Source organism: Montipora foliosa, chromosome 10, assembly GCF_036669935.1.
Source record: "Montipora foliosa isolate CH-2021 chromosome 10, ASM3666993v2, whole genome shotgun sequence".
NCBI classification, from domain to species: Eukaryota; Metazoa; Cnidaria; class Anthozoa; order Scleractinia; family Acroporidae; genus Montipora; species Montipora foliosa.
In genome coordinates this window covers 22370797-22383296 of record NC_090878.1, presented here as the reverse complement: position 1 = coordinate 22383296, position 12500 = coordinate 22370797, and the positions used below count along the sequence as shown (strand labels likewise).

General features: G+C 40.3%; 2 protein-coding genes across 4 annotated transcripts in view; both read left to right on the top strand.

Moving 5' to 3' along the window:
• The window catches only part of LOC137973808 (uncharacterized), a 177602-nt gene that overhangs the window by 33374 nt on the left and 131728 nt on the right, over window positions 1-12500 (top strand). For all 3 annotated transcript variants that reach the window (XM_068820695.1, XM_068820694.1, XM_068820696.1), the window contains exon 2: window positions 6314-6621. In XM_068820695.1, the coding sequence (XP_068676796.1) occupies window positions 6314-6621 (308 nt within the window). The remainder of the gene's footprint in view (window positions 1-6313; window positions 6622-12500) is intronic.
• Window positions 9579-10401, top strand: LOC137974109 (uncharacterized). The gene has a single exon (XM_068821022.1). The coding sequence runs from the start codon at window positions 9766-9768 to the stop codon at window positions 10399-10401; it is 636 nt and encodes a 211-aa protein (XP_068677123.1). The 5' UTR covers window positions 9579-9765.

Genomic DNA, 12500 nt, shown 5'->3' with positions numbered 1-12500 from the left:
CAGAGTGATACAACAGCCCTCCAGTGTTACAAGTGTAGTGCCCGCGGACACAAAGCAATTAACTGCCCAGCTCTAGCAAGAAAGCGTTTCCTATGTGGCAAGCAAGGTCATGAGGCGAGGAACTGTCGATCAGGTGGACGGAGGTCAGGAGGCCAAGGTAAAGATGGTATCCCTGTGCAACGTGGTCAGGTTAGTGCTGGCTGTTTGGTTAAGTCTCCAGATCTTAACGCTACCCCAGAGAAAGTCAAGTCGTGTATTCAAAATGATCAGCTTCTGTTAGCCTGTGGCAAGAAAGTCCCGTTGCTAAGTAATGCCTGTGTTGAACCCTTAACTGGAGTAAGAAGTAAAATGCCAGTTGTAAAAGGCAGAGTTGGAGAGAAGACTGTCGACGTTTTAAGAGATACCGGTTGCAGTGGAGTTGTAGTCAAGAAGGACCTTGTCGGCGAGGATCAGTTCACCGGAGATTTTAACTTCATGTTGCTTATTGACAACACAGCGAGGAAGGTACCTATAGCAGGAATTTATGTTGATACGCCTTATCTTAAGGGTCATGTAGAAGCGCAGTGCCTTTCAGATCCTATCTACGACCTAATTATTGGTAATGTACGTGATGCAAGGAATGCACAGAATCCAGACCCCAGTTGGCAAGAGGCTTGCGCAGTAACTACCCGAAATCAAGCTAAGAAAAAGGATGAACGCACTACTTTGAAGGTGCCTAGTACCCGTGAAAACCCTATTGTGGATAGAGAGAAGCTCAAGCAGATGCGGCGAGAAGATGAGAGTCTGCGTAAGTACTGGGATCGAGACGGTGTACTAGTAAAGGGTCAGGCGGAGATTTCCTTCGAAGAAAAATATGGAGTACTGTATCGCCTGTACAAGCATCCTTACGTGAATGGTGGTAAGCCGCTTAAACAAGTTATGGTACCTGAGAAGTTGAGACGCCCCATAATGGAAGTAGCTCACGTATCGATCATGGGCGCTCATATGGGCATTAAGAAAACAACAGACAAGATCCAGAGTGCGTTTTATTGGCCTGGAATTCAAGGTGACGTCACCCGATTTTGCAAGTCCTGTGACGTGTGTCAGAAGACCGTAAGTAAAGGATCAGTGCCAAAGGTACCGTTAGAGAAGATGCCACTGATTGATAAACCCTTTAAGAGAGTAGCAACAGATCTTATTGGTCCTATCAGTCCCCCGAGTGAAGAAGGACACAGATATATATTGACACTGGTAGATTTTTCGACTCGCTACCCTGAGGCTGTGCCACTAAAGAACATTGACACAAAGACTGCAGCAGAGGCATTGGTAGATATCTTCAGCCGTCTAGGAGTACCAGAAGAAATCTTGAGTGATTTGGGTACGCAGTTTGTTCCTGACTGTATGAGAGAAGTCACCCGACTACTAAGCATTAAACAGCTTACAACAACACCCTATCACCCGATGTGTAATGGTTTGACGGAAAAGTTCAATGGAACGATGAAGTCTATACTGAAGAGACTCTGTAGTGAGCAGCCAAGACAGTGGCATCGCTACATAAACCCGCTGTTGTAGGCTTATCGTGAAGTTCCCCAAGAGTCCACTGGTTTTTCACCTTTTGAGCTGTTATATGGAAGAGCTGTTAGAGGACCAATGGCTTTACTCAAACAGCTGTGGACGAAAGAAGTTGAGGAGCCTGAGGTAAGGAACAGTTACTAGTACGTTTTTGAATTACGAGAGAAGTTAGAAGATACCCTTAAACTCGCCCATAGTGAACTGGAGAAAGCCCAGCAGAAAGGAAAGCACTATTACGACTGCAAGTCTAAAGTTAGCAAGTTCCAGTCAGGTGAGAAAGTGCTTATACTGCTACCTACCGACCATAACAAGCTACTTATGCAGTGGAAGGGCCCCTTTGAACTTAGTTCAGTGGTAGGTCTCAATGACTACAAAGTGAAAGTAAAAGGCAAGGAGAAAGTTTACCACGCTAACCTTCTTAAAAAGTACTTTGAGCGAGAGGAGACTACAGCCGAAGGAGCAGCAGCTGGTGGAGTAGGGGCTTCGTGTGTAGACGATGCTATCGACTGTGCAGCTAAAGCTGATGAGGCAGAGGGAGAAAACGTTGATTTTTTAGAGCTTTGGATATGTAGCCAAGGAATCAATCGAAGATGTTAAAACCGGACCAAATCTGACGGATGACCAAGGGAATGAATTTATGGATTTGGCTAAACAGTTCACGAATTTGTTTACTGAAGCACCAGGTGCCACAGACCTCGTCCAGCATCATATTAAACTCATTTCAGATGAGCCGGTTAGATCAAGAGCTTATCCAGTACCTTAAAGCATCAGAGAATCACTGAGAAGAGATATTGCCGACATAACCAAAATGGGAGTTATTAGAGAGTCCAGTTCTCCGTATGCGTCACCTGTGGTTGTAGTGAAGAAAAAAGACAACACAAATCGCGTGTGCGTTGATTATCGGAAATTAACTAAACTAACTGTATTTGATCCCGAGCCTATGCCAACCGCTGAACATTTGTTTCAGAAGCTTAGTGGAGACAAGTTCTACTCAAAAATCGACCTTAGCAAGGGATATTGGCAGATAACAATACCAGAGGAGGACATACAGAAAACGGCGTTCGTAACACCTGACGGGTCGTACGAGTTCCTGGAGATGCCGTTTGGAATGATCAAATCGGCAGCAACACTGAAGCGCGCAATGAAGAAGTCGCTAGAAGATGTAGCCAATGTTGATTTCTACTGGGACGATATATTGGTTCACACCCGTACATGGGAAGAACATATTGGAGCTCTAAGGGACCTATTTTCGCGCCTTGTACAAGCGGGGTTTGCTATTAGACCTACGAAGTGCCTATTCGGTGTAAACAGTGTGGATTTCCTAGGCCACCGTCTGGAGCAAGGAATGATTGGTCTACATCAGGATAACGTGGAGAAAATTAAAGATGCTCCAAGGCTAAGCACAAAGAAACAGGTGCGATAATTTATGGGTCTAGCAAGATACTACAGAGACTTCATCCCCAACTTTGCAGCGATCGCAGTGCCGTTATCTGATCTCACACGGAAAGGCCAACCTAATAAAGTTGAGTGGGGTGAAGCACAAGAGAAAGCCTACCGAACGATCAAGTCTTACCTAACAAGTGAGCCCATTCTACGACTTCCGGATCCAGCTAAAACTTATTTCTTAAGGACAGACGCCTCCAACAGTGGAATCGGTGTTAATGCAGAAACATGATGAGAAGTTGTTTCCCGTTTGCTACGCAAGCAAGAAACTGACAGGTGCAGAAAGGAACTATTCCACAATTGGGAAGTAATGTCTTGCGATTGTATGGAGTATCAAGAGATTTCATCTTTATTTGTACGCAAACTCTTTTGTTCTTCAGGCGGACCATGAACCCTTAAAGTATATGAACAGTGCTAAGTTTGCCAACGGACGTCTTATGCGTTGGGCTATGTTTTTGCAAAGTTATTCATTCAAAGTTGAAGCCATTAAGGGCTCAGAGAACGTTGGGGCAGATTACTTGAGTCGTGCCGAGGAATGACATTGAACTGCCCCTTATTTAGCAATTTTCTTGTTTAGGATAAATTTAGGAAATTTCTTCTAGAAGGGGGTTATGTTACGAAAAATAGTATTGCGTGACTAGCGTTACTGTCTAGACGCTAAGCGAGAGTTCGTAGTTTGTTTATTTTTAGGTTCGTGCGTAAGCGTTTCTAAATCGGTGTGTTTTGTAATCTTTCTATAATTAGATTGGTTACTATTTCAGAAAGTTCTAGAAACTTATTGTCAGAGTATATAAGTAGACGAGTACAAGCGGAGTTTTTTTTAACAAGTTTTTCACAAGCGAAGAGAGTTAGCGTTAGCCGTGTTTAGTCAAGTGTGACAGAAGCAGTGTTTATTCAAGTTGGCGGAGGCCGTTTAAGTTTATCGAGTACGTGTTGATCAGAGTTTTACTTCGTGGAAACTACGTTCATTTTGGAATAAATCTTCTTGTTGTTATTCCGACAACCCTGCGTTCAGTTTAGTTTGTAAACTAACTTTCCTCAAAACATTCAAACTCGTAACGGATACAGACTATGTCGGCTTCACGAGTCGACACTTACATAAACGTGTGGAGGAACATAAGCGATCAACAATCGGCTACCACGTAAAGGACGAGCATGGAGGGGATCCGGATTCCATTGGAAACAACTTTGAAATTTTAAAGAAATGTCAGAGTAAACTTGACTGCTTGATTTTTGAAATGTTTTTTATTCGCAAACTTAAACCAAATCTGAACAAACAGAGTGACTCGATACGCGCGAAGTTATTTACTTAGCGTTTCCTCATGCGGCTTTTATTTATTCTTTTGTGTGTGTATTGTTTCTATGTAAATATTTTAGAGTTTTGGTCAGTATCTTATTAGCATTGTTGTAATCGGTTACATATATTTTAGCGCATTCAAAAATTTTTACTGTTCAACTTGAAAATGACCGTCGAACGGTCGAAACGTCTTTTCTTTTTTAACGTTAACTTTTATAGTGAAATAGAAGATAGATATTAATTTAAGTACTGTGCCACGTGTTGGTATTGTGCAGTCGAATCGGGCATCATGTGGTCTTTTTGTCACGTGCTGATTTTCAACTGTGTTTTAATTTTTGGTGCAATGCGGCGGTAGATTCATAAGGTTGCCCCTCTGTTGGAAGAACGCTCCTTAGGCAAAAGACCAAAAGAGGAAGCTATATGGAATATTTTTCTTCTGTAAGGTCTTGGGAAAGCAAGAAACAATTTTCGGTGCGCGAAACGGGATAAAACCTAGTGAAAAATGCTTTAGAATTACGTCAATCAAATAATTGTTTAGTTAAATAATATTGATTAAAACAGGTCTTCTTACAATCAAGTATAACAAAAAAAAGTTGAAAGAATGCATTCAGGGTCAAGAATATTTTTTTAAAATAAAGGATTGCACACTTCGTGTATAGGAAGAAAGTATGGCTTTATTTCGTCACGTTACCTGTCTTTTAAGATTTAAGTCAGGCAAAAACATCGGCAAAAGGAAGAGTGGGGCGTTCAATAGCAAAACTGACAGAACATCTCAATTAAGCTCACCCCGACCCCCCACCCCCAACGAAAACATTCGAAATTAGTGAAAAGAATATAAAAGCTAACTATAAAATGAAACTTGTTTGTATCCTAATGGCAAGAATCGCCTAACTTTCTCCCTCTAACTATCTCTGAAATTTTGGCTCTCTATATACACTAAGGGACCCTTTGACAGATATCTTCCCACAGCTTCAAGAAAAAAAAAACGACTTTTAGGTTGTCCTCCAAGTAAAAATTCCGAAGTAAATTACTCGTTAAATTTTTTTTTTCCTTTTTCGGGAACTAGTCCCAGTCCATTCTCGCTTGGACCGATGAACAATTCTATACGTGCTTAAATAAATTACACCCAGCTTCGCAAGTAAAACAATTCCAAATGGTTCATATAAAATGATACGGGGTGGGGATGGGGGGGGGGGGGGGGTGACATGCATTAAGTTTGGAGAAACTTCATCAACAACTATTTTTTTAATTTGCTGATAAAACTCCGAAATCGCGACTACGAGTACGAGTTTTTAGTTTCACTAACTGTTCTAGTGTATTGGAAATCATTGACTATATTATCGAAAGCAGACTACAGCGGTAACAGAGCAAATTTAAAAAATACTTCATTGCGATAAATTTCATGCTTGAAATGGAATGAAGATAGCATTATCGACGTTACAGTATTCGCTATTAAAATTAGGTTCTCATGATTTTGGGGTTTTATCACCAAATTAAGGGATTAGTTGTTAATGAATGTTACCCAAAATTAATGCATCTCGACCCACCCTGGTTCCTTTATTAAATGCTAAATGGAACAAATAGTGCAGAAACTGTATTGGCATGTCGGAAAATATTCCCTAGGCCTGCGCACATAGGAAGCAGAGAGCACAATAAAAATAATAGGTCTCAAAAGAGCCCGACTGCCGAATATTTCTTACTGGTATTGCATGGTATTCCAGACTAAACATAATAATAATACTAATAATAATAATGATGATGACGATGATGATAATGGTGATGATGATGATAATAATAATAATAATAATAATAATAATAATAATGATAATAATAAGAATAATAATAATAATAATAATCAGTTTAGCTCATCGAGTGTTTGTTACCCTTTATCTACTGCATTAATAAAAAAAATGGTTCCAAATGTTAGTTTATTTGGGAAAAGAACAAAGATAAAACGAGTCTTGTTTTCCGCCAGGGAGTTTTCAACTGTAACCTAAACTGCAGTTGTTTATTTAAACGTAGGAGACTGTATTGATTGGGATCTTGGAATGGAAAACGGTTTAATCCCAAATGAAAGGATAACAGTACCCGGTTTCTGGGTGGATGATCCGAAAGGTTTTGGTAGATTGAATGACGTAAGAGGATCATGGTGTGCTCCTCAGGGTAATGAGTATCTACAAATTGACCTACAGTCGCTTCATGTAATCTGTGCTGTGGCCACTCAAGGGAACGGGGCCACCGTTTCTCCTTCGTGGGTAAAGACTTACACCCTACAGTCATCTATAGACAATAAAAGATGGACAAATTACACAGAAAATGGACTTGTTAAGGTGAGTTACAAAGTTGTCGATATACCAAGGCATAAACGTTTAAGCCAGTGGACATTTAGTTTATAATCAATGATTACATCATGTCAGTACAAGATGGAATATTAAATTAAAAGTACTTCTTGCACTGAATAACGTCATGCAGATGATAACGAAAGTTCGATTACTTTTTTGCTTTTGTTGTTCTTCAGCGTAATTGGTTTTGAGGTAGAACACAGTTAAAAGGTTTTTTCTCCACAAAAACTAATTATATTGAGGACAAAGTTAATGGCATCGGCGCAGGCCAAAACCAACATTTTGCTCATGCTGGATAAAGTGACCTTTGTTCAACGTTTTCCTCCAAAGAAGGCTTCAGCGAGAATTTATTTAACCAGCAGTGAAAGACAATTCACTGCCTCGATTTGTCTTGTTGTTTGTAATTGCACTCAATGGATAACAAACGACAACCTGATAGTCTTCAGTAGAGTCTTTTTTTACAGATATGTTCATCTTTCTTGTTTAATGCCGGAATTTCTAGCGATTGAGTGGTAACGATTAAGCCTGAAATTAAATATTCTGCGTCACAAGAGCGAGAGGGCCTGGGTTGCAGAAGGTGTAAGTGAGGGATCATAGGTAGTGACTTAAGTGTATCTAGGCTAGGTGTAGCACGTAATTAGTCATTCGAGGCCGACACCTATTACCCACGATTATCGAGATTTTGGACGTATACTTAAACTTCATTTTTGTTTTAATTGCACACACTTTTATTACACATAACATGAGAATTTTATTCCATAAAGCTCATTTCTACAAATCTGTACGCTTTATTTTCACATGTGGAAAAGGCTTATACAGCCAATCAGAATGGCGTACAGCTACTTCACTTGTGGAAGTATAACCAATCAACGATAGCGCTAGCGTAAAGGCCTTTCCATGCCAATCAGTCATGCATCTCGTGAATCTCTTACTTTGTTATTGAATTAAATTAAATTTGCATTTGGTTCTATTGTTAGTGAGTTTTTGTTTCTAATTTGCGTTCAGAAAACTATTTTAATGAAAATTCTCGTCTTATGTGTAATAAACAGTTCACGACATAGAAAGTGCTTTGTACGGGGTTTTATTCACTCGTTGTTTGTGTCCAAAACCCTCACTCGCTCGTTCCTCGCTCGTTCGGGTTTTTGACACAAACAACTCGTGAATAAAACCCAGTACACCGCACTTTCTATGACGTAAACTATATATCTGTTACGCAATTCTTAGTTTGCACTCACGTGATTAGACGGCCATGTTGGTGCACAAAACAAAAGCAAAATGTCGCTCGCGTTTTGTATAATAATAATAATAATAATAATAATAATAATAATAATAATAATAGAGACAAATTCCCAAAAGACGTTTTTTACACCAACATGGCCGCCATGACGTCCGAAGTATTTGCGGCACTGAATTTGGTTCGGGGAGGATACGTTTCCATTTTTTTCCCACAGGGTTTTTGGTTTTCGTATCCGCCAATGCCGCTACTTTGTGTATTGCATATCCTTTCCTTGCTGTATTGTGTGTGAAATGTGTTTAGTCAATTTATGTCCGCCCAATAGACGTGGCTTTTTCCAATATTCATGTTGGTAATGTTACGACGGTGTGCGGCCTAAACGTCCAAAGTAAACCTAATCGTATATTTCTCTCGTGTCTGTTGCGCAGTAAAACTGGAAGGTATGTGTAGTCGTTTAGTTATAGATCTCAATTATAATATTAACAGTATGCAAATTTTTTTATGATGCATAAGTGGTAAGAAAAAGAAGAAAAATATTTGACCTGTTGTTCTCATATCACAAGCAAGTGATAACTTGTATTCCTTCTTTGCTATTCATTGGCATAATTTTACATTTAAAGTTGCTCAAACGAGTTTCAACACATGAAAGAAACGTTCATATTAGAAGGATTCACACTACAACACTTTATCACTTAACAGCAATGTTATGGTACCATATCAAACACCAATTGTTGCTGTCATTTTTGTGACGTAAAAAGTTACAGTGGCAGCCGCTACTCATATCTCAAAAACGAACTCGGTGACCCCCATTTTTTTATTTCTGAAATGTAATCAGCATGCCAGAATGAACTTTCTGCATTCACAAGTGAGTTCCGTGATTTTAGTCATTATAGTCCTAACTGGGGCTCTCATTTGTTCAAAGAACTCTTCGAGCGGATGTCTAAAGCCATCGTCAAGTGATGGAAATGTATTTGGGTATGAGATATGGCAATTTTTAAGAGATTTCTGGCTTCCAACATCTTCGACTTGGCTATTCAGTGCAAACTTGGGGTTTATTCATAACGGGGGCGTTGTTACCGAGCTATTGTGTTCACGGCCTTGGCATGCAAACATTTTCTCTATTGTTTGCGCCAACTCATCTTCGTTTAATGGACTACTGAAGATCAGACTATTGTGTTCACGGCCTTGGAATGCGAACATTTTCTCCATTGTTTGCGTCAACTTATCTTCGTTTAATGGACCACTGACTGAGGCAACAAAGAAGACCATGTGGCTACTATGGTGATTCAGTGGCGACTTTTCATATTGCATTGGACGTTTGTGATTTGGTATTTAAACTTAATCCGAGCCCGACAGGAAATGCTCACATAACCTCCATTGTTTCGTCGCGAATTGAGAGCCGCGCTCATCCATGCAGGAAACCAGCACGTGACACACTTATAAGTGTTGAGCGTAATGCCATCTTTGGTAACCTGGAAAACTGGGCCTTTTAGTTAGGTAGTTTGAATGCAAGCTCATTAAGGAACAAATCATCGGATTTTGTGGACCTGGTGTGTGATCTGAGGGCTGAGTAGTTTACGATATGCGAGTCCTGGCTCAATGATCTTGATTCTGCGATTGTAAGTGAGCTCACTCTACCCAGTTCTGCTAAGCATTACCACTGTCCGCGTGCAGATCGTAGGGGTGGCGAGACTGAGCTATTATATCAGGACAGTCTTGATGCAAACAAAGTGTTTTCAGCCGAGCGATCTTCGTTTGAAGTGTCGGAATGGCTTGTGGAGTTCGGAACTGTTCGTCTGCGAGTTGTCATCGTGTATAGACCAACATACTCTGCGGATCATCCCGTGACTACGAGTCTTTTCTTTTATGAATTCTCGGACTATCTCGAGTCCTTAGTTATGTGTAATGAGTTACTGTTAATATGTGGCGACATTAATATTCACATGGACGTTCCGTCAGATGCTGACACCATCCGGCTCAAGGACCTGTTGAACTCTATGGGTCTGGTCCAGCATGTTAAACGACCCACTCACATACATGGCCACACCTTGGACTTAATTATCACACGGCAAGCCGATGGTATTGCGGATGCTGAGCCCCTTCCGGAGAGAGATTTCTCTGACCATGCTACCTTGATATGTAAGCTAATCGTGATGAGGCCTGCCCCAAGAATTAAGCATGCTGAATACAGGAAACTCAAATCAATTGACATAACCAAGTTGAGAAAAGCTAGTCGTAACTCCCAGCTACATCAAGACCCGCCTGATGATTTGAACATGCTGCTCGACTGTTATAATACGACTTTTAAATCGCTATTAGACGAACACGCACCGGTTTGTTCTCGTCATGTGATCAATCGACCCAGACCCCCATTGTTTAATGATAACATAATTCAGGCTCGAACGAACAGGAGAAAGGCCGAGAGAAGATGGAGGAAAACTAGACTCCCATCAGACCTTGTAGTATTCAAAGTGAAGCGGAATTATGTTGCACATCTGATGAACGAAGCCAGGTGTACTTATTATAGGCCATAATATTGGCAAGAACAGTTCGGACCAATCAAAGCTGTTGCGGGCTAATAAAAGTCTTTTAAATCTGCAAGAGGACAAGTCACAGTCTTCCACCACATACTAACGCCTCTCTTCTCGCAAATGAGATGGGTGAATACTTCATCCATAAAGTAGTTGCTATAAGATCAAAGTTAGCCGGTGATGCGGTCCCTCATGCGGTTTCTACTGAGTGTGCGCCTCACGGTTCATCGAGTACTGATGACGTTGTCACGCTATCAGATTTTCAATCTCTCTCTGAGAAGGCTGTAAGGAAGATGGCTGTGGCTTCCATGAAGACATGTGTTCTGGACCCTTTCCCGTCACCCATCTTGCTGCTTTGTATTGAGGAGCTACTTCTAGTGATTACTAGGATGTTGAACATATCATTAGAGCATGGTTACTTCGCTGATGAATGGAAAAAGGCATTAGTACATCCTCTGCTCAAAAAATCTGGTCTTCAATTGATAAACAAGAACTTTTGGCCTGTGAGTAACTTACAGTTCACTTCCAAACTTACAGAGAAGGCGGTCGCTATACAATTACAGGAGCACATGTGAGTCAATGGTTTGTTTCCAGAATTGCAAAGTGCTTACCGCCAAAATCATAGCACTGAGACCGCACTAATTAAGGTGAAGAACGATCTCCTAATGGCGATGGATAAAGGTCAAGCTACGTTGTTGGTGCTTCTCGACTTAACCTCTGCATTTGGCACAGTCGAACAAGAAATCCTTCAAGATCGATTGAGGTCAACAGTTGGGTTGCGCGGGAAAGTACTTTCTTGGTTTGAGAGTTACTTTGACGGCAGGTCGCAGAAGGTGTCGATTGACGGGACTCTCTCAAAGCCATTTGTTTGATGTGTAGTGTCCCCCAAGGGTCATGCCTGGGCCCGCTTTTCTTTACCATCTATGTGAGTAAGCTGTTTCAGATATTAAAACACCATCTGCCCTCCGTTCACACATATGCGGACGACACACAATTGTATTTGTCATTTAAGCAATCAGACACTTTCAGTGAAGTCAAAGCTGTATCTGCCATGCAGAAGTGCATCTGTGATGTCCGAGCATGGATGAGAGAGGATCAGCTTATGCTCAATGATGACAAGACTGAGTTCCTGATTATAGGTAATCGCCAGCAGCTCTCAAAAGTTTCAATCCAAAGCATCAATGTTGGACAGGCTGAAGTCTCTTCTGTAGTCTCTGCGCGCAATACAGGCACATGCTTTGATACCCATCTAGATATGGGAACTCATATTACAAAGTCATGTAGCAGCGCTTTCTATTACTTGTACAACATACGTCATATTAGAAAATATCTATCCAGAGAATCAACTGAAAAACTGGTACACGCTTTTATTAGTAGTAGATTGGACTATTGTAATAGCCTTTTATATGGAATTCCGGAGTATCAAACTAGGAAACTGCAACGTGTTATGAATGCAAGTGCAAGACTTATTTATCACGCTCCCAAGTTCTGTCAAATAACACCTCTGCTCGCAGAAATACATTGGTTACCAGTGCGCGCCAGAATACATTCATTAAAATACTTCTGATAACTTATAAATTTTTGCACGGTCATGCGCCTAAGTTTCAGACCTAATTAGCATTCAACAGCCTTCGATGACAATGATCCCTTGCTTAAAAGACCAATTGCAAAAGCAAAGAAAACAATTGGTGACGAGCATTTCAAATAGCTGCTCCTCTTTTATGGAACAAGTTACCTAGGTCTGCACGGGAAGCACTTAGAATCTTTGCGGGCTATAATTAAAACATTTTTATGCAAGGATCGTTTCAGTTATCTCACTAATTTTCTTTTATCGATTAGTCTTTTAGAAGTTCTTTCTACAGTAACTGTTGTTATTATTCTATGTTAGATTTTTAATGTAAATAGTTTGTAAGCTTTACTGAAAGACTTGTAAGATTTATAATACAGGTGTAAGTTTAGTTAAGTTATACACTATTGAGATGCGCTTTTGACTATTGTATAGAAAAGGCGAAATATAAGTAATAAATTATTATTATTATTATTATTATTATTATTATTATTATTATTATAAGAATTCTATGAAGCGGATTCAGAGCCACCTT

Bases quoted from the DNA above. Each gene is read 5' to 3' on its own strand.
- LOC137974109 (XM_068821022.1), top strand. From the start codon at position 9,766: ATGTGTAATGAGTTACTGTTAATATGTGGCGACATTAATATTCACATG.